This window comes from Crotalus tigris, unplaced genomic scaffold (genome assembly GCF_016545835.1).
Source record: "Crotalus tigris isolate CLP2741 ecotype Arizona unplaced genomic scaffold, ASM1654583v1 scf7180000018759.1681925, whole genome shotgun sequence".
NCBI lineage: Eukaryota > Metazoa > Chordata > Lepidosauria > Squamata > Viperidae > Crotalus > Crotalus tigris.
In genome coordinates this window covers 1,606,347-1,628,239 of record NW_024097185.1, presented here as the reverse complement: position 1 = coordinate 1,628,239, position 21,893 = coordinate 1,606,347, and the positions used below count along the sequence as shown (strand labels likewise).

At 35.0% G+C, this 21,893-nt stretch overlaps 1 protein-coding gene across 1 annotated transcript in view; it reads right to left on the bottom strand.

The window, feature by feature from the left end:
• Positions 1-2,401: 2,401 nt before the first annotated feature.
• LOC120313681 (AF4/FMR2 family member 3-like) overlaps positions 2,402-21,893 on the bottom strand; it is a 53,218-nt gene continuing 33,726 nt past the window's right edge. Inside the window, exons 2-4 of the mRNA XM_039355820.1 lie at positions 7,477-7,597; positions 3,838-4,629; positions 2,402-2,446 (exon numbers count right to left, since the gene is read on the bottom strand). Coding sequence (XP_039211754.1) covers positions 2,402-2,446; positions 3,838-4,629; positions 7,477-7,597 — 958 coding nt within the window. The remainder of the gene's footprint in view (positions 2,447-3,837; positions 4,630-7,476; positions 7,598-21,893) is intronic.

The window sequence follows — 21,893 nt, the reverse complement described above, 5'->3', positions numbered from 1 at the left end:
GACAAGAAGCAACGGGTGGAAACTAATCAAGGAGAGAAGCAACCTAGAACTAAGGAGAAACTTACTGACAGTGAGAACAATTAATCAGTGGAACAGCTTGCCTCCAGAAGCAGTAAATGCTCCAACACTGGAAGTTTTTAAGAAGAGACTGGACAGCCATTTGTCCGAAATGGTGTAGGGTTTCCTGCCCGAGCAGGGGGTTGGACTAGATGACCTCCAAGGTCCCTTCCAACTTTACTACTATTACTACTATTACTACTATTCCAACACTTTATTCCATAAATGCCACTAATTTCAATTTTTAAGATGTTTTCAAATTTCTGATACAGATACAAATTAAATTTTATTTCAAAAATAGACTATCAAAAATGAAAGAATATCAGTCTTTTTTGAGATCAAGCTCCATATTGACTTATAAATATGTGTTTGAGTTGGTTATATAGTCACACCACTGTTGCATATTAGATTTAAAAAAATAAGTCTTAAGTCACTGAAATTCCTTAAAATAATTATTACAAAATAATTGATTTAAAGCAACTACTCCAGACTCTGCCCAACTTTTCCACATCTCATCACCTATTTTTAAAGTAGAATTCCACAAAGAATTTATTACACTGGCATCAAAATCTAATCTAAGTCCCAGTAGGGCCAAATATATTTAACTGCTCATAAATCAAGAAATATTTCTTTTTACTCTATATTGATCCAAGAAATTGCAAAGAATTTGCAATTTCTGAATGGACAGCCTGTGCACAGAGTTACAGCCATTGCAGTGACCCCTTGGTCACGTAATCAAAATCTGGGTGCTTAGCAGCCTGCCCACATTTATGTTTATGGGGCATTTTAACTTCCCCCACATGCCTCTCTGCCCCCATCTATGACCTTTTGGCCCTCTGCTGCCCTGCTGCCACTGACCTTCACTATCTTCTTGCCTCAGCTACTGACCAGGCTTAGCTTCTGGACCAGGCTGGGCTTTGTGGAGTAAAAAAGCAACCAAAAGCAGTCAGAAAACACACACACAGAGTGCAGAAAATAACATGCTGACAAGAAAGTCTAGTCTGACACAAAGGATATGTATTTCAGTGAGTAACCTGACGGAGCTTTTCATATAGTGTGCAATTTCTCATTCCCTTTCTTTATTAGTACATTTACTTTTTATAATTCTAGGATCCATCATTTCATTCATAAGCTCCTTGATCCTACTAATATAAATCTAGAACAGGGGTGTCAAACTCGCAACATCATGTGACGTCTCGTGATGTATCGCAACTTTTTTGCCATTACCGGCAATGGGGTGGGCGCGGTTTCACTATGATCCATCCGGCCCACGGATCGGCAGTTTGACACCCCTGATCTAGAATAACTAAGCTGCAGCTTTAAATAGTCAATCATATGGTTCCAATATAGTATAATTTAACCTGACATAATTGTTCAGAATCCCCAAAAGTACTAACTAACTTATCACAATATAATGTTCTTGCGAAACATGGTATAACTTTTTAGTCATTTCAAAAAATGACAATTTACACCAAACTAAGGTGTGGAAGTTGGGGAAATCACAAAAAGTGTCCTTATACGCTACAATTTCTAACTGCATACTACGCAGCTTTCTAAGCTTTAAATTACTGCTTTAGATTTAAATATTTGTTTGCTTGTTTGTTCAATTTACATGGTTGTCCATTTCAACAAGCGCATTTTAACTTCAGATTTGAAGGCAAATCTGTTCTGAGTTGTATCTGAAGGATACATGTACAGGTACAACAAGTGAGTTTTTCTTTGGACTGCAGTGCAGTTGCAAAGAACACTCACACAATCCTGGGAAAAGATGCAACTCTTTCAAGGTATCTGAGTACCTTCATATTATCCAAGGGATCTTTTGACATATCCTGTGACAATGCATATTTCTTGTCATAATCTGATTTTTTTATTCCAAAATACTAGAAAGCAGTTTTTCTCTATTACCTTCCCCCCCCCAATTTGGTACATCATTCTAATAATATATTTTGTAAGCTGCTTACAGTAAAATTCTACATGAGAAACAGCAACACTTGAGTTGAGAGACTATAACTTATACTGAGAAGTAGGATAATTTTTGAAAGGTGGAGGATATTTGAGTATGCATTCTGATTAATATAATGAAAATGACTCAAAAAATCAAATTTTGAATGAATATCTCAAAAATTAATTTAATGAAATATACTTGCTATATTTAATATATAAATATATTTCATTACATTAAATTTTGGAAATTGTTATGATTAATTTTATGTCATGCTACCAAGAACCTTCTAAAACTGATTAACAATAATAAATACAAGATAGATCTCTAGAGGAAATCAACCTTTCCTGCAAATTTAAAAATAATATCCTGTGATTTGTATTCAAATGTATTTCCTGTGATTCACTCTACCGAAGTCAATTTCATGAACTGAAGGCATATCAGGTTCTGGAGAAAAAAGAAATAACTTAAACAGTGTAGAAATAACTATATTTTTAAAAGATTACTATTTAAGATCATATTTAAAGCAATATTATGATGACTCAACATGCTTAAACCTAGAAAACTAGAAACTACATCTAATGCCTTAGCAGATGTACTTAGAATAAATAAGGGTATTGAGCAATCACAGGTTGTGTTTGCCATACTAAACTGTGTTTTTCCTGGCAACAACAGAACTTTAACTATAGAAATAAAAAATAATAGATTATAGGCTTGGAGAATACTATTTGCAATACTTGTATATGCATACATTGTGTACAACACCTGAAAGGATATATGTACACTGTGAGTAGAAAGATCATAGCTTAATACTATCCTTACGATATAGAATTTCTCCAGATCAAGCTGTCTGGATATCTGGCTTCTGAAAAAGATCAGCAAATAATTTTTAACTTGCTATTTTCATCATAGCTGCCTGGCAGAGTAATCTGCACTTGCCAGTAAGACTTTGTGCTTCCTAGAATATCCTTGAATAGTGTCATAACATTTGATGATGAATTTTGGCTATGTGATTTCATTCAATTTAGAAGTATTCTTTGGAGAAAAGGATTTTTAATAATTAACCTAGTTTTTACCTAGTTCCAATGCTTTTTTTGTAAAAAAAAAAAAAAAAAAGTGCCGGAACTCTCACGTCATACAACCCACCTTGCCTACCCTACAAGGTTCCATCCAAAAAAAGTGCCGGAACTCTGTTCTGAGCATTCTATGACAAAAAAAAGCCCTGCCTAGCTCAGTTCATATTTTGCTCTGTCCTATTGCTTCTTTCAGCAGTGAACTCCCAGCAATCTATTCCAAGGCCAAGGGAAGTCCTCAAAGATATTACCCATTTCTAATATAAATCTTTGCTAGCTCTATATACAGTAGTTCCATTTTTTAAAAAATCAATTCACTAAAAGTCATTTACCAGAAACTTTTGAAAGGAGTTGTCAAATCAGAGACATCTTTTCACAGAAATATGAATAGCTGAACAATTGAACAGTTGAAAGCACATATTGAATGAAGTCATCTCATTATTAAGCAATAAATTGAGTTCTATTATATCAAAATATTGACTATAGCGTATGTTTGCCACTTACAGTTTGAGTCATAAAACACTGGAAATGCAATTCAAAACATTCTTCCTGAAAGTAAAAGGCTACATGCTCCAACACTGGAAGTTTTAAAGAAGAGATTGGACAGCCATTTGTCCGAAATGGTATAGGTTTCCTGCCTGAGCAGGGGGGTTGGACTATATGACCCTTCCAACATCATCATCATCATATGGGACATCACTCTAAATATTTGAAAAGTGATTCTTTATTGGTTTGTTATGAAAGGTGCATCATCATTAAACTTACCTCTTCTTGTTCGGACATGCCACACTTCGTTACTTTTGATTTGATTCTAGCCGATTCATTTTTAACAGAAGACATCTCTCTGTATGAGGTGCAGAGCATGCTGGTTTCATCCGGCACCTTTAATCTTGGAGATTTATCAGGAGCCTGATCTTGACCATCCATTGGTCTCACATAAGCTGTTGGTTTCTGCTGAATTATATTTGGTTTTGAAGCAAGAGCAAGATGAAAATTTTGTACACAATGTCCATTGCTATGCATAGCTGGTCTTTCTTGAGCCTGGACTCCAGTCTCTGTGGCACAGCTCAACTTTGACTGTTGTTGTGTTTGAATGTTCTCTACAAATAAGGATGGTAAAGGACCTTGAATAGTACTGGATGAAGATGGTGGTGAAGGACTGTGTACATAATACATAATCTTTTCCAAGCTGCTCTTTTGGTTAGCTATTCTGAAATCATTACTCTGTGAATCTGGCAGTCCATGCTTATGTTTACCTCCCCTCTGCTGATTCTCTAAGGAACGCCCAGGTTTCTGCCAACCCATTGCATTCTTGTTTAGCTGTCCAGACAGTGTCACTGGCAAAGACTGAGGACTGCAAATAGAAGTCTGAGTATGAGTCATTGTTTCAGCAGCAAAGTGCTCCTCCATTTTGTTCATAGATCCTTGTGACATACAGACCTTTTGAACACCAACAAGCTGGCTTTGATTGGAGTGATCGGTCAACAATTCTTTCATTTCATCATAGTTACCCAGTGTATTCTGGATACGACTAGACAATTCATCCCCCTTATTTGTCTGTAAAGGAAATAATCAAAATAAATAAAGAGTCAAGAAATAAAATCACTGAAAATCATGAATGTGCAGTAATTTTGTAGTGTAGGATTGATGATTTAAAAAATAAATGTTATTGTTTATCTAATAATTCTATTTATTCCGAATGTGGGTAAGCATTAGACAGGGAACATATAGCAAAGGTTAAGTAAGTCACATAGATCTATTGCCCTACAAACTCATAGTATTTATGTATTTGTAAATAAATTCAAACTCTATAAAACAATATAACAGCAGTCACACTATATAGTTATTCAGATTAGTTAAATACCTACAATCAGTATGTCTGTACAATCTGTGACTTTTTCTTTGTAGATGTTCTGCAAATTCAGCTATTTTGGTTAATTTATGTTTCAAGATATTGTGCAACCCACAATGCAGATTAATTACACATGTTCTGAAAACATAATGTAACTTTCCAGTTCAAAGGAACCCTAGCTCAGGTAAATATGTTTCTTTGTAATTCTTCATTATTCAAGAAATAAATAAATAAATATACTATAAATATATAAGTAGTTAAGTATTTATTACATAAGTAATAAACAGCATCCTTACTGACCTGCCTATTTTATAGATGCCCTTTTTAGCTAAAGGTAAAGGCAAAGGTTTCCCCTGTCCAGTTATATCTGACTCTAGGGGGCGGTGCTCAACTCCATTTCTTAACTGAGGGACCCAGCATTATCCAAAAACACTTCTGTGGTCATGTGCTATACACTAAGGCACACGGAATGCTGTTACCTTCTCACCGAAAAGATATTTCTTTATCTACTCGCATTTGCATGCAAACTGCTAGATGGGCAGGAGCTGGGGCAAGTAATGGGAGGTCACCCCATTGCATAGCACTCGGATCTGGAACCTGTGCTGTCAGCTTTCCAACTGACAAGCTCAGTGTCTTTAACCGCCCATTAGCTCTGTATAATACCTCTTAAGAAGCAGTTTCTATTGCTGTGATACAGAAATCTATAGGACAGGGGTGTCAAACTGCCGGCCCATGGGCCAGATGCATCATAGCGAAACCCCACCCACCCCACTGCCGGCAATGGCAAAAAAGTCGCAATACGTCATGACACATCATGTGACATTGCGAGTTTGACGCCCCTGCTATAGGAGAAAAGGAAACAAGAAGAAGTTGTCCTCATAGCATTAATTAGCACTGTGGGATGAGATCAAGGCATTGGCATATACAGATTCAAAGCAGTGTAGGGACCAAGGTATGCTTGTCTTATTTGGTTAAGGAAAACATTTCATTATTCCATGCAAAAGTACATGAATAAACAATAACCTATCCTGAATAAAAATGTGCGGTGCGTGATAACATAATCCTGCAAAAAACAAGAATGATGTTAGGTTCCTGAAAAACAGGTTAACATTTAGCTCTCTGTATGACCAGATTGAATCTGCATAGTTTGTCAACTTATCTGAAAGGTTTACCTTAAAGCAGTGGTTCTCAACCTGTGGGTCGGGACCCCATTAGGGGTCGAACGACTATTTCATGGGGGTCGCCAAACAAGGCTGTCCGCCATTTTTTCCCCTTTTCTTTGGCCACGCCCCTGGTACCCGGTGATGTATAAGTGGTTGGGGGTCACCACAACATGAGGAACTGTATTATGGGGTCGCGGCATTAGAAAGGTAGAGAACCACTGCCTTAAAGGGAGAGGAAAGATATTGACTAGGTACTATACAAGTGTAATCTCATTTTAAAACAGCTTATTTTTTTAAATGTACAGGTAGTTCTCAATTTATGACCACTCATTTAATGGTTTGAAGACCATGGTGGCCTCAGAATGGTGGCCTCAGAAAAAGTGATTTACAATCTGTTTTCAAAATTGTAATTGTGGCAACACCCCTATGAGCAGATGATTACAATTTGGATGCTTGGTAAACAATGGTTGCAAGTGTCTTACACTTATGACATTTGCGGCTAGCATCTGACAAGCAAAGTCAACTGGTGAAGTTGGATTTGTTTAACAATCAACAATTTAATTTATTTAAATTCTGGTCCTAAGTATGGTTGTAAGTTGAGGAGTACCTGTAGCTGAATATAATGCTGCCCTAATGTTCTTCTATTCCAAATAACATGCACCTAAACTTAACTAATCATCATCATAAATGCATGCTTTATGAAGTCAGTGAAACTATAGAAATTTATCTACAATAACATATTTCTACAGATCAATTAAAATAAGAACATAAAATAATTAATGCAGTTGGTTTTACTGGATCAAATTATTTGATTCTGACTTACACTGTTCAAAAGAATTAAGAGAACAGTCATTCTCACAAGTGGCTTTGTGAGATGGATGGCAACGTAAAACAAATTAATTAGTAATTTTTTAAAAAATTAACTATGAGATCAGTGAGATACTGTCAATCTCGATCCATTCAAGGATTGATGCAGGGGGCAAGGAAGGTAATCTTGATAGAAATATTTAGGAACCTTTACCTAGGCCAGCGGTTCTCAACCTTTGTGTGACGTAGGCGCGGCGCGCACGCGCGGGGCCGCCCCCATGCGCGGCGCGCACGCACGGCGCCGCCCCTGAGGGGAAAAAATGGCGGATCTCGTTGTTTGGCGACCCCCGTAAAATGGTCGTTCGACCCCAAATGGGGTCGCGACCCATAGGTTGAGAACCGCTGACCTAGGCAAAAGGAGTTGAAATGATTTTAGGTCACAGAAAACTGCATAACATTTGGAACTGATGAGGCAGATGAACCACTGCAACTTATAAAAGTTATATCTAATCTATTTCACTATTCCATAAACAAGTCAATCTAACAGATGGGAAGGATATAGATAAAGTATACAGTACATACCTTGTATGGTTCACTGAAGAGAGAATAACTGGCATTAAATATGCGATCTTCATGCTGGGTCTCCTGATTTCTCCTTTCCCATTCTTTTCTGCGTAACATATTTCTGTCAAGATCATAGACACTGCACCAAAAAAAGAACAAAAACAAATCAAATTTGGTGGCAGTACATAAGTGCAAACCAAGACCCCCCCAAAATGATAAAGTTGACAAGATGATACCTCAAAAAATGCCAGTTTGATCAAGGGATTTAATATACAGTATAATAAGGAAGGAAGAAAAGCTTATTATTGTCTTAGACTAGGTATACCTACATAAAACACTCCCAATAAATTCCAAATAAGAATGCTACAATAGTCATATGCATTAGTCCTACCTCCCAAAGTTAACATAAGGGGGCAAACTGCTGAAACTAGAAAGCAGTATCTGATAATTCTGTATCTCATATAAATATAATTCTGTATATTTATCACCTTTTTTGTCCACAAAAGGTGATAAATATAAAATCATGAAGGTGACTGGACATCTTTATTAGTAGGGCCTACAATAGTCTCAACTGGAGATCACTTTAATTTACCTGTTAAAACCATTTTTTCACTTGGCCCCATTTCCCCCAAATTCACAAGGACCTAACTTCTGCATGGTTGCAGTATTAGTAAATATTTCCTCTAAAACTGTTAAATGGAGAGCACTAAAACAAGCTCTGATAAAAACTCAGCAAAGTTTAAGACAAATTGGTGAATTTCACTGTTTTTTGATACATCCTGGAATTTTGACTGTGTTCCTGTTGCAGTCCTCCTTTTTCAACCTTACTGAATTTTCTCCTTGATTCCATCTAAGTCAGAATTGCTCCAGGAACAACATATATATTTGCACCAATACTATTGGTCTATAATAGAAGCAGCTCTACTATCATCAAAGAAACTCTGATCCACACAACAGTGCTATCTTCTATACAGGTTGTCTTCACTCAATGATTGCACTCTTTAGCAACCATTTGAAGTTATAATAACACTGAAAAAGTAACTGGTCCTTGCACTTATATCTGTCACAGTGTCCCTTCATTTAACTTTAACTACCGTATGTAAAACATTATCTTATATAGTTTATAATAAAATACTTGTTCTTGTAGCATAATGCAAGGACTTTCAGAGATCTCCCAAAACTGACTTCCATCTGTGGAAAGACAGCTGAAATTGTCTGCATAAGCCAGTTATATCACTGTCAAAATCTTCACTCAAGTTCCTAGAATCATTTATACTGCCTTAATAATTTATGTCACATACATTCTCTTTCTCACAGAGTTTATTTTATTTACTAAAACCTACAAACTGCTTCAAAAACATATATGATGTTGAGTGGCTTATGCTCCTATGTATTTATTTTTAACTGTATTTTGTTGTGTGTTGTCCATAGACACATCTCTAAGATGACTGGCTATATGCCTGTCTATACATCTATCTACCTATTGTATTATTAAAAACAGATTCAGCATAACAAAATAACAACACAAGGCACGTATCAAAGAGCAATCAAGGACAAGGATAACAGCATTGCTGCAGAAAAATCCAAACTCATATTAGTCCCAGAAGTCAGGATTATTCTAACAGGACTGGAGCTAAGGACAGTGGTTTTGAAACTTGGTTATTTCAAGATGTGTTGACTTCAACTCCCAGCGTTCCCTTGACAGCAGACGTTTCATAATTTTCAGATATGCCTATTCTCTTTTATTGTATAGCTCAGGGGTGTCAAACTGCCGGCCCACGGGCCAGTTTCATCATACCGGAGCCGCGCCCACCCCATTGCCGGCAATGGCGAAAAAGTTCCAATACGTAGCGCAACGTCACGTGACGTCGCGAGTTTGACATGCCTGGTATAGCTAATAATTAAGTCAGTTTCTTTTTAACTAAAGAAAAATAACATCTGAGCTTCCGGTGTGATCAAGCAGCTACGATGGCTGCTTCTCACAAAGCAGCCCATTCCGGGGTTGTGTAAAAGCCACGGGACTTTGACAATCAGCTGTCCCACGGCTTGAATCTTTTCCCTAGGAGAAAGGGAAGAGAAGAGCTGCTCAGGTAGAGGTAAGAGCTCCCCTGGATTTCAGGGATCAGAGGGTAGAGCTCCCTCGGAGCCTGAGCCAATTCCGCACTCCAGGACGTCTTTGTCCCGAAGTTCTGGGATGAAGCAAGGCGCCGCTCCCACATCTGCTTTTTTTGGAGGCTTGTGAGTATTCAAATGCAGATGGAGCAGACCAGGAGAAAGTGGATTTAAGATTGATTAACTCCTGCAAGCATCTTCTCCCCCCTTTTTTTCTTTGTTTACTTTCCCTTTTGAAGAAAGGGAAAGTGAAAGGCAAAATGGCGACTGTCTTTCTTGTTTGACTTTGCAACAAAGTTAAAAGTTCATGTTTTAAATATAGAGGCAAGAATTTTGTTCCTCTTTCTTTTTTTCCCCTTTTTTCTTTCTTTTTATTATTATTTAAAGAACTGTGGTATTATAGAGGCAAGAATTTTGCTCCTTTGAACTTAACAGAATGACTTCAAAATGTTTGGTCTCTGTCCCTAAAGCTTCTATTTCCTCCCCAATGACTCAGCCTGCTTCTCAGTCTAAACCAAAATCACCCCCACCCTCTCCTCCTCCTGCAATTTCTCTCAAAGACTTACAGGAGGCTTTAAAAATGACTGCTTTGGCTATGAAAGAGGAGGTAAAAGATCTTATAATTGCAGAGAGGGCTATTACAGAAGAATTATTGGAGAAAAAGAACAAGCAGGTCAGAGAAGACATATTATTTGCGTTTTCTGGTCTTGCCCTGCATATTGAAAGGATTGATGATAAAATGGAAGAGATTACTGAAAATGCAGCAAAACTGGAATTTAGAATGGAGGAAGTGGAGAATAAGATAGAAGTTACACAGGATGAACAAACTATTTCACAATACAGAGAAATGGAGTTCACATTGCGTATCCGGGGATTGAAAGAAAATTCCCAGGAAGATTTGAAGATGCTTATTGTTAGAGATATCGCTTTTAATCTTGGATGGAGACCAGAAGAAGTTGGGAATGAGATAGAAAAAATCTTCAGCGTCAACTCACGGGTTGCCAGACAGAAAAATTTACCAAGAGATGTGGTTATTTACTTTTCCAGAAGATCTATTCGTAATGAAATTATACAGGCTTTTTATAAAAAGAGGTTTCAAATTGCAGTTCAAGATTTGGTAATTTTAAAAGAAATACCTCCAAAAATTTTAAGAGGTAGAAAAGATTTTACTTTTCTGTCTGATGAGTTAAAACGTCGTCAAATCCAGTTCAGATGGGAGATTCCAAGAGGAATAGTAGTGAATTATGATGGAATACATTACAGATTAACTACAGTTTTTAAGGCAAGAGATTTCTATCACTCTATTCTAAAGGCAAGACCGTCTTCACCTCCACAAACAAGGATAATTGAAGAGCCCATTATGGCAGGAGCTTCCTCATTGATGGTCATGGAACAAGCGGTGTTGCCTGTACAGAATCTTGAAATAAAAGATCAAAGGATGACACGAGCTGCCCATAAACACAAAGAAAAAGAGCAGCAGCAGAAGAGTGGCGATAAAGTAGAAGGAATGGTTACTACAGAGCCTGTGGGAGGGGCAAGACCTAAAAGATCTTCGACAGTTGATCTTCAGGCTATGCTTCAAAGGCTTCAGGCTGGTGTAGATGGCCAAGTTCCTGACCTGGAATGTTAATGGCTTAAATTCACCTCAGAAAAGGAGAAAGGTCTTCTACTATTTGAAACAACATAATAATGACTTGATATGTTTGCAAGAGACTCATATAACTTCAAAGGACTCAAAATATCTGACAAATTCTCGTCTGGGATCACATTTTATAGCTCCAGCTCCAGGGAAAAAAGGGGGTGTTGTAATTTATGTGAAGAAAAATTTATCGGCTAAATTAATTGAGGTTGATCTTGAAGGAAGATATGTCTTTGTAGAACTACTATTACAAGGCAAGAAAGTTCTTATTGTTGGATTATATGCCCCTAATCAACAACAGAAGCAATTCTATAAGCTTTTGCATGGGAAGATATCCCAGTTGGATTATAAATCTGTAATTTTGATGGGTGACTGGAATGGAGTTTTGGATATAACTATAGATAAAAAGAGCTCTTCAAAATTTTTTACTCAAACTAAATTACCCAAAACTTTTTTTGATTTGAAAGAAGAATTGGAACTTATTGACATTTGGTGAGAAAGGAACACAAGTGATAGAGATTTTACCTTCTATTCGGATAGACACCAGTCATTTTCAAGGATTGACTTCTTTTTGATTACTAGTGATTTTCTTTCTAGGGTGAGAAAGGTAAAAATCTTTCCCAGGACCCTTTCAGACCACAGTCCTGTGTGGATGGAGCTATACTTGGAAGATGGGAACAGAAGGCCTTGGAGATTGAATGAGAATTTGTTTACCCGGAGAGTTTGTACAAAAATGTAAAGAGTATTTAAAAGAGTTTTTTGCTTTAAATATGAATAAGGGTACACCGATGCCCATGGTCTGGGACACCAGTAAGGCATATATGAGGGGATTTTTAATTAATTTAAATAAAGTTTCTAGGGATAAAAGATTACAAGACGTAGAGAAATAGAAGAGAGATCAAAATAAAAGAAGAAGCGCTTGCTCTTAATCCAACTGATAATAACTTAAAGGTTTCTATAAAGATGCTTAGGGAACAATTTAATATGTTGATGGCAGATCAGGTGGCTACCAATTTGCGTTATATGAGATATAATACTTTTTGTAATGCGAATAAGCCTGGGAGGTGGTTAGCTTATCAGTTACAAAAGAAACAGAAGGCTAGGATTATAGAGAAAGTAAAATATAAAGGTACTGAAGTTTTTCAGCAAAATTTGATTAAAAAGAGTTTTTTAGATTTTTACACAAAACTATACTCAAGTGATAATATAAAGGGGAATGGATATAGATAAATATTTACAATCAGTACATTTTCCTAAACTTTCTGAGGAACAGCAAAATGGGATGAATTGTTCAATTACTGTGGAGGAAATTGGCTTAGCTATCAAGCAGTTAAAGGTGGGAAAGTCTCCAGGAACAGATGGATTGACCTCGACGTATTATAAAAATTTATATGAAGAAATGTTGGAGCCATTAAAGGAGCTTTTTAATAGTATCTTGCTGGGAGCACAAGTTCCTCCTTCTTGGAAAAGAGCGTTTATATCATTGATTCCGAAGGAGGATCAAGATCTTACAGAGCCTAAGAATTATAGGCTGATATCATTATTAAATGTAGATTACAAGATTTTTACAAAAATTTTGGCAAATAGATTAATGCAGGTTATGAAGGATTTGATTCACAGTGATCAATCAGGATTCATAACAGGGCGATACATGAAATATAATGTTAGACAAATTATTAACTTAATTGAGTATTTGGATAAGAACAATCAGATTCCTGTGGCTTTTATATTTTTGGATGCTGAAAAAGCCTTTGATCAATTAGATTGGCAATTCTTATTCTCACTGGTAGAGAAAATGAATTTTGGGGATAATTTTTTACATGCACTTAAAGCTATATATCAGCAACAATCTGCTCAAATTGTTGTTAATGGGGGATTGACTGAGACTTTTAATATTAAAAAAGGGACAAGACAAGGATGTCCATTATCTCCATTGTTATTTGTTTTGACATTGGAGATTCTGTTGATCCAGATTCGAGAATCAACGGTAATCAAGGGTATAAAGATAAGAAAAAATTAGTATAAATTACGGGCTTTTGTGGATGATTTGGTTTTGATTTTGGAACAACTGATTAGAGCGGTTGATTATCTATTAGAACTTATAATACAGTATGGAAAAGTTTCTGGTTTTAAAGTCAATAACCATAAGACTAAGATATTATCTAAGAATATGTTAGCCAATGACAAGAAAAGTTTGGTTAAAGCCACAGGTTTTCAGATGGTGAAAAAGGTTAAATATCTGGGAGTATATTTAACTGCCTCAAATGGAAAATTGTATAAAAATAATTATGAATTACTATGGGCAAAAGTGCAAAAGGATTTAAATGACTGGAAAAAACTGCAATTGTCATTATTGGGGAGAATTTCAGCTGTAAAAATGAATGTTCTACCAAAGTTTCTTTTCTTGTTTCAGATGATACCTATTTTAAAAAAAGATGTAAATTTGGAGGAATGGCAGAAGGGTATCAATAAATTCATTTGGGCGGATAGATCAAAAAGTGGGTTTGATTAGGGAGGATGTGAATTTGTTGAAACAAATTAAAGATCAAAGTCGAACTCATATAAAAAGAATTTATGGTGTTTTAGTGGAATTGTATTCAGAAACAGAATTAGTTAAAGATTGTATGGTTAAATGGGCTCAAAATTTTGAAGAGCCGATTTTATTAGATACATGGGAGATAATTTGGGTGAGGAATGTTAAATTTACGCGAGCTCAAAATTTACGAGAAAATTTTTACAAAATGTTTTAGAGATGGCACCTTGATCCACAAAAGATGTCACGTATGTATTCAAATCTGCAGCCTAAATGTTGGAGATGTGGTTGTTTGGATGCAACGTACTATCATATTTGGTGGTCATGTAAAAATATAAAGGCTTTTTGGATTAAAATTTGGTGGAATATTCAAAAAAATTTTAATGGAAGGATAAAATTCACACCACAATTATTTTTGTTAGGTATTATTGTTGATTGTGATGATAAAGAAATTATTTTAATGTTAAATTTAATTACGGCAGCAAGGCTGCTGATAGGGCAGTACTGGAAGAAGGAGTTTTTGCCTACTTTAGAGGAATGGATTCTTAAAGTTTCTCAATTATCTGAAATGGCAAAAATTTCGGCTTATTTGAAAGATCAATCGCAAGAGAAATATTTTATGGTGTGGAAAAAATGGGTGAATTTTATACAGCTCAAATATGAGATTAGAAAGTATTATTTAGCTTTTGAATAATTTATATTTAAGGTAATGATTAGAACTGTTGTTTTGTTTTTATATATTGGAGTTAAAGTATTCAAAATTTTCTTCTTTGAATGTATTTATAATTGTTTGATGTCTATTTAAGTGGTAAGGTTTTTTCTAGTTTTTATTAACCCTGTACTCAGCTCTGGGAAGGAGGGGGGAGGGTGATGGGGGGTTGGGGTGGGTGGGAGAGGGCGATTATTTTATTGTAAAATTGTAAAAATTTTCAATAAAAAATAATAAAATAAATAAAATAAATTCATTTGGGCTGGGAAAAAACCAAGGGTTAAGTTTAAGATTTTTCAAGATGCCTGAGAAAGAGGAGGACTTAAAGCATCTAACTTGAAATTACACTATGATGCAGCCGCCTTAACTTGGATAAGTGATTGGCTTAATTTAACAAATAAGGATATTCTTGTACTTGAAGGGTGGGATTTAATGTATGGTTGGCATGCATATTTAATTTTTAATAAGAAAGTGGACCGGGCTTTCAAATCACATATTTTGAGGAGTGCCTTACTTCGAGTTTGGAAAAAGTATTATTATAGGTTAAACTATAAAATACCTATCTGGGGGATTCCTAGACATGCAATTGAGGAGATTTCTAAGGGGATGAATTTTGATAAAATTTCATATAAAGAATTATTAACTTGGTCAGGTTCAGATTGGCATTTAAAATCTCTAGATGCATTAAGGCAAGAAAATATTCTACAGTCATGGTTTCAATATTTACAAATAGTGGACAGGTGGACTGTAGATAAAAAAGAAGGAATAACATTAGAAGATGGAAATCTGGTTATTCAGATTAAAGATCAGAGTCAGGCCCATATAAAAAGAATTTACAATGCTTTAATAGAATTAGACTCTGAAACAGAATTGGTTAAAGACTGTATGATTAAATGGGCTCAGAATATCCAGGATCCGATCCCATTGGACTTGTGGGAGACAATTTGGATTAGAAATGTTAGATTTACACAAGCTCAAAATTTGAAGGAAAATTTTTATAAAATGTTTTACAAATGGCATTTAGATCCTAAAAAATTATCTTGTATGTATCCAAATTTACAACCCAAATGTTGGAGATGTGGTAATATGGATGCGACATATTTTCATGTTTGGTGGAATTGTAAAAAGGTAAAGGCTTTTTGGATTATGATTTGGTGGAACATTCAAAAGATTTTTAAAAGGAAGATAAAGTTCACCCCTCAATTATTCTTATTGGGTATCTTTGTGGATTTAAATGACAAAGAAACTACTTTAATGTTGAATTTATTAACTGCAGCAAGGTTATTAGTAGGCTCGTATTGGAAGATTAGTAGGCTCGTATAGCCTACTTTAGAAGAATGGATATTTATAGTTTCTAACTTTGCAGAAATGGCAAAAATTTCTGCTTATTTGAAGGATCATACACAAGAAAGATATATTATTGTATGGAGAAGATGGATAGATTATATTCAGAAAAAATATGGGACTATAAAGATTCATTTATTTTATGAGTAAATTTTATAGTAACTGTTGTAGAGATTTGTTTATATGACTTAATTTAAGGGGAGTTAAAGGTTAACTATGATGTTTTTTTTCTCTTTTTTTCTTTTTTCTTTTTTATTATTGTTAACTTTCTTAATAATAACCCTGTACTCTGCTCTGGGAAGTGAGGGGGGGAGGGTTGAGGGTGGGTGGGTAATGATAATATAGTCATGGTAAACGATTGGGCATTTCCCCTATGCTGAGTTCATGTGTGTGAGAGGGATGAGAGGGGAGGAAGGAGTAGGGAGGAAGTAGGATGGTTAGAGGAGAAGGGGAGGGGAAGAGAGTAGGAGGGGAGGAGAGAAAGAGGAGAGAAGTGGGGAAGGATTAGAGAGGGTGGACGCAGCCTGGGGGGAATGGGCAGGCGGTACCAATGGTTAGGAATTTAATTGTATTTTGTATGAATAAATGGAAAATAAAAACTTTTTAATAAAAAAAAGAAAAAGAAAAATAATATCTCCTTAAAAACTTGCTGTTTTAATAGTGTATATGATTGTTTATGATAGTGATGACTTTCTACTCATTAATATTAAAAATATTTCTAAATGAAAACATATACTGCAATGCACATAAAAGTAATGGACCAGCTTTTCACAGGGTGGTGACATGATTAATAAAATGCTATATTGGGATGCAAGTAATTCTTTAGACTTTTTACCTAGTTCAAATGAAAGTTAATTTGAAGGTTCTACATTATTTTTCTTCCCTTTACAAACAGAAATGCCACAGGGCAAAACAATTATTCTGATTTATTGTTTTTCCTTTGATTGAAAATAAAGACATAGCCTGGTATCAAAAAAAGCAACAATGAAACAAAGTGTTCTTTCCCTTAGACAAAATACGTACTATGCTATTTCAAAGACTTTACCTCTAGGCAGATGTGCAGAGAAAACATCAATCAGTGACATGTGTCTAAGATGAGACTGATGTTTACTTTCACAGCTTTTCATCTTACATCCAATAAATTACTTCTCCTTCACCAAAATATCTGGTTAAAATTTCATTTTTCATTTTGCAATGAGTTTTAAAACTTTTGCTCTAAATAATTTTAAAGCTAGATTAATTGATTTTTCACTCTTCACTTTTTTTCCCCAAGTTCTTTGTCCATTAAACCTAGAAGAAAAGTCTCTGATTTAATTTGCATATTCATTTGAAGAATCTTCTGTACCTGAACCTTGTTCTATATGTTTACAGCAGCGAGAATGCTTTATGCATGAAAATGGAGAGATATACTAATCCCTACAATGGAAGAATGGCTGGAAAAACTGATGGAACTAGTGGAGATGGGAAAATTAACTGCTTAAATCAAGAGTACATCTAATTTTGTATCTATCTGGAAAGTGTTTCAGGATTTTGTGAGAGGTCCTTGGTGCTCTCTGAGCTTGGTTGTTTTCTTGCAGATGTTTTTCATTATCCAAACCTAGTTTGGCTGATGAAATGTCTGCAAATCCACAAGTCTTGGTAACTTAGTGCTCTCTGAGTTTGGTTGTTTTCTTCAGAAAGGACCAAGGAGCCCTTATTTCAACCTTGAGCAAAAAATATTCTCCTTTATTGAGATTTTGTGTTTGAGTTTTTTTGTTATAGAAATGGCTAGTGTATACTGAGTATGTAAAGTAAAAAAACTAAGGCTGTAACATTATTATGTTCATTCTACTGCGCTGAAAAGAATATGAAATTAATGTTTTTTTTCTATTTCCCCCTTCATTCTACACTTCTTTCCCTTTTTTCCACTATTCTAATTTTCATTTGTATTTTATACTCTAATAATAAATAAATAAAATTATAATAAAAGATTCTTCATTCTTCATGTGTTTTATGACTACTACTCACCATTTCAGTCATATAAATATCAATGCAGTCACCGTCTTCCAGCAACAATAACTTATGTACTGATAGACGCAAAATTGGATGAGAAGAAAATTGTTTCAGGAAAATTCTGGAATTTTACTAAATCATCTCCAATGTGACATACACGGAGACTGGATTGAAACAGTACAATAAGCTACAATTTACATATTATGGCTTAATACTACTGAAATTATCTTCAGTACTGCATTTTAAGCCGTATTTTATAAAACACATTTTGTATAGCTTAAAAATGATTTTAAAAAACAAATATTTTATGGCTTAGCATGTTGTATAAACTCAGCTACTTGTGGCTTATTCAGTAAATGATACCTTAATGTAATAAGTCAACTAGGTTAGTATTTGTAAGTATATCTGATCTGTTAATTTTATAAAATAAATTTAGGCAATTCTTTTTCTCAATTATAGTACCTAGTAGAATATAATATTTATTTAATATATTTCTGTAGAATATAATATTTATTTAACGTATTTCTCTGCTGCCAGAATCAAAATCACACTTAAACACGTAATATAATATTGCCTTCTTTAACAAGATTATAAGGAAATTAACAGGTCTAACCTGATCATAGATATTTTAACTTGGTTATCTCAACTGTTCAGAACATTTTAAACATTCTCTAAAAAGTTTAAATTTAAAAATATAGAGGCAGTCTCCTGTTAGCAGTGTGACTGTTTTCATTTATTTCTCAAATAAATATTCATAAAAGAAACAAATACAGAACTAGCTGTCCTCTTATATAAAGCAAAGGATGCCTAATTGTAGCAGGGTGTTATATTTTATTTCCAAGGGACAGGAAAATATGGCATTTTATTATCAATGTCAAGTACTAGCAGCCATAAATCCTATGACTCATGAAAGCTGTCTATTTGGGTTACATTAACCAAGTAGCATTTCCAATTTACAGGGTAATGACTTAAGGTTCATCAAATTTAATCAAGAAATGATCCATGTGCTATGTCATGTTAAGTTTCACTTGGCTTAAAGGGAATTGTGGCAGACATTCTGCATGATTTACTGTGTTTTGGACCACGCATAAGTGCCTGAAAGCAAAACATGTATTGAGTATGAGTTTGAAATGCCATTTCAATGCCATTTCCAATTAAGTGAACTTAATTTCAATAGCTACTTAGGAATTTAATTTTTCACCAGTTATAGTCTTAGGTGAATATGTGGAAATATTTAGATATTAGGTTTTTTAAAATTTGTTTTGTTTGCAGAACTGATTTGGAAAGAGTTCCAAACACACACACACACACACACACACACACACACACAGAGAGAGAGAGAGAGAGAGAGAGAGAGAGAGAGAGAGAGAGAGAGAGAAAGTAGCCTACCCTCAAAAGGCTATAGCTGCCTTACAGCTTCAAGAGGATTTAGAAGCCTACTTTGCAAGTGAAGAAAAGTATGTACATTTCACAAAATAAGACAGAATTATGTTGGCAGCTCTTAAAAATCTCAGCAAGGTCTCGTGAGACACACTTTCTTGACCAGGAATTGAAAGAAGTTTGACCAAGGATCATTCCTTAACATGCAATTTGTTCATTAAATTAAACTAGGCATATCAGAGTGAAATACTGAACCATATTTTATTCCATACCATCTCTTCTTTGTTATCTGGCTAGTTTCAATTTTAATACAACTGTAATGTGCAGCATTTAATATCCCTGGTCACATACTAAACTTAGTAAGGTCTTTCTTGTTGCTTTGGTTATATTTTCATTGCTTTTTGACCTTTGTTTTCAATCTCCCATTAAGTGCTCTTACCAAAAACAAAAAAACAAAAAACACTTCAGCAATATTTATTTGCAAGGACTTAGCAGAGCTATGCATGTGCTGAGAAGGAATACTAGAGATTCCAATATTTTACTGTACTGCAGATATGATCATCTTTGTACCTGTTACACATAAAGCGATAGCAATAGTATAGCACTTAGACTTATATACCACTTCACAGTGCTTTACAGACCTCTCTAAGCGGTTTACAGAGTCAACATATTGCTCCCAACAATCTGGATCCTCATTTTACTGACCTTGGAAGGATGGAAAGCTGAGTCAACCTTGAGCTGTGAGAATCGAACTGACAAACTGCTGGCAGTGGCAGGCAGCAGAAACAGCCTGCAGTACTGCATTCTAACTACTGCGCTGCCACGGCTCTATAAGGCAGTCTTATATTACCAAATCCTTTAACAATCATGGCATACTACTTGAAAAAGTAATATATTATTCATGAATATAGAGCATATATAGTATATCATAAAGAAATAAAAAAAAGCATGGCTCATTTAATGTTTATCAAAGAATATCTTGAACCATAAATAAAGCTACTAAAAATTATATTATTGTAATTTGTCAGGAGCTGAACAAATGTTAATTATATGGCATTTAAACATTAGACTTGTTAATGTCGTATTTAATTTAGAACATTACTCTGTAAATGTTTTCCCACCACATTAATTTACTTCTATTATTGCAATTTCCATTATTAGGTTAATAATGGCAAGAAAACTGCCACTGAAAATTTGTTTAACAGAAAAACAATGATTAATTAGAATGCATCTTTAATTATACAGCATTTTATGCACTTGTTTTATAATCTGAAGTTGTACAGAAGCATGTTGTTTGATTCAGTTAGCAAGAAATATTTATCGCATGTAATACCAATTGTGAATTGCTTTCAAAAAGGCAATTGCTCATGTATACTTCTAGTACTGTGCAAAGTGTTTAGAACTTGAAACATTTCAACCTTGAAACAACCATATATTTTGGTTGAAGACAGAATATTTTTGAGTTGGGAACAGTTCCAGAATAGTTGGGACAATATCAGAACACTTCACATAAGACCCAAACAACATGCTTTAACTCTCATCTATATGACTTGCCCAAAGAACTGAACTTTATTTTTTACCTTCAATATTAACTTTGGGCAAATATTACAAACAAATAAAAAGATTGCTACTAGCATTTTCAAAACCTGTAGAAGCTAAACATTTATAAATATTATAAGTGTACATTTAAAATATACATCATTCTGCAAAATATACACTATTCTGAGAAATATTTTGAACTTCTTACAACAAATGTTGATTTCATTTACCTAATTATATATCTAAATTTAGTGGCTTGAGAAAGCATGGCTAGCTATGCAGTTTTAGACATGTCTACTCAGAACTAAGATTGACTGAATTAAGTAGATATATCCCCTCCCAAATGATGGATAGATGAACAGACAATGAATGCTTCAGCTTTGCCTTAACATTTGGCAACATATTAATTAACACAGGGGTCCCCAACTCCTGGTCTATGGACCAGTACCGGTTTGCGACATGCCAGAAACCGGTCCACACAAACAAGCAAAGCCCCATCTGTGGGATGCAGGCAGCACACAAAACCATGCACCCTCCGGTCTGCAGAAAAACCTTTCTCCACGGAACTGGTCCCTAGTGCCCAAAAGACTGGGGAACTCTGAATTAACACATCTGATTATATGAACTGAGGTTCTACAAGAATAATACAATCTCATTTAATTTACATATTAATTAGTATATTTATTATCATGATTTCAGAGATTCATGGTATTTATTATCATGATCTCAGAGACTTCAATATGTGGCTAAAGGAGTGGTATAAAGGGGAAGGCTTTGGTTATATTAGTCAAGATTTCTCCAGTTGGTCCAATGAAAAAGTGTACAAAAGAGATGGTTTAGATCCATCAAAGAAAAGGACAGAGTTACTTGGCAATAAATTCACAGATTTTCTGCAGAAATATTTAAACTAAACAACGGGGACAGTGAGTTAATTGATACAGAACATCCCTGTCCCCGGCAATCTAAAAATTATAGGGTTATCAGTGCATATAACATAGATGTTTGTGTGGACAAGAATATCAACCTAGCTGTCAAGCAAAATCAAGCTTATAATAGCGAGTGCCACACAAAGTGCACTAGTCAAACAGGTGATAAGAAAATAGGGGAACTCAGGCACCACACAGGTTATATAGAAAGTAAACACAGGGTCAGTCATGAAGATTCAAATGTCTATACACCAACACACA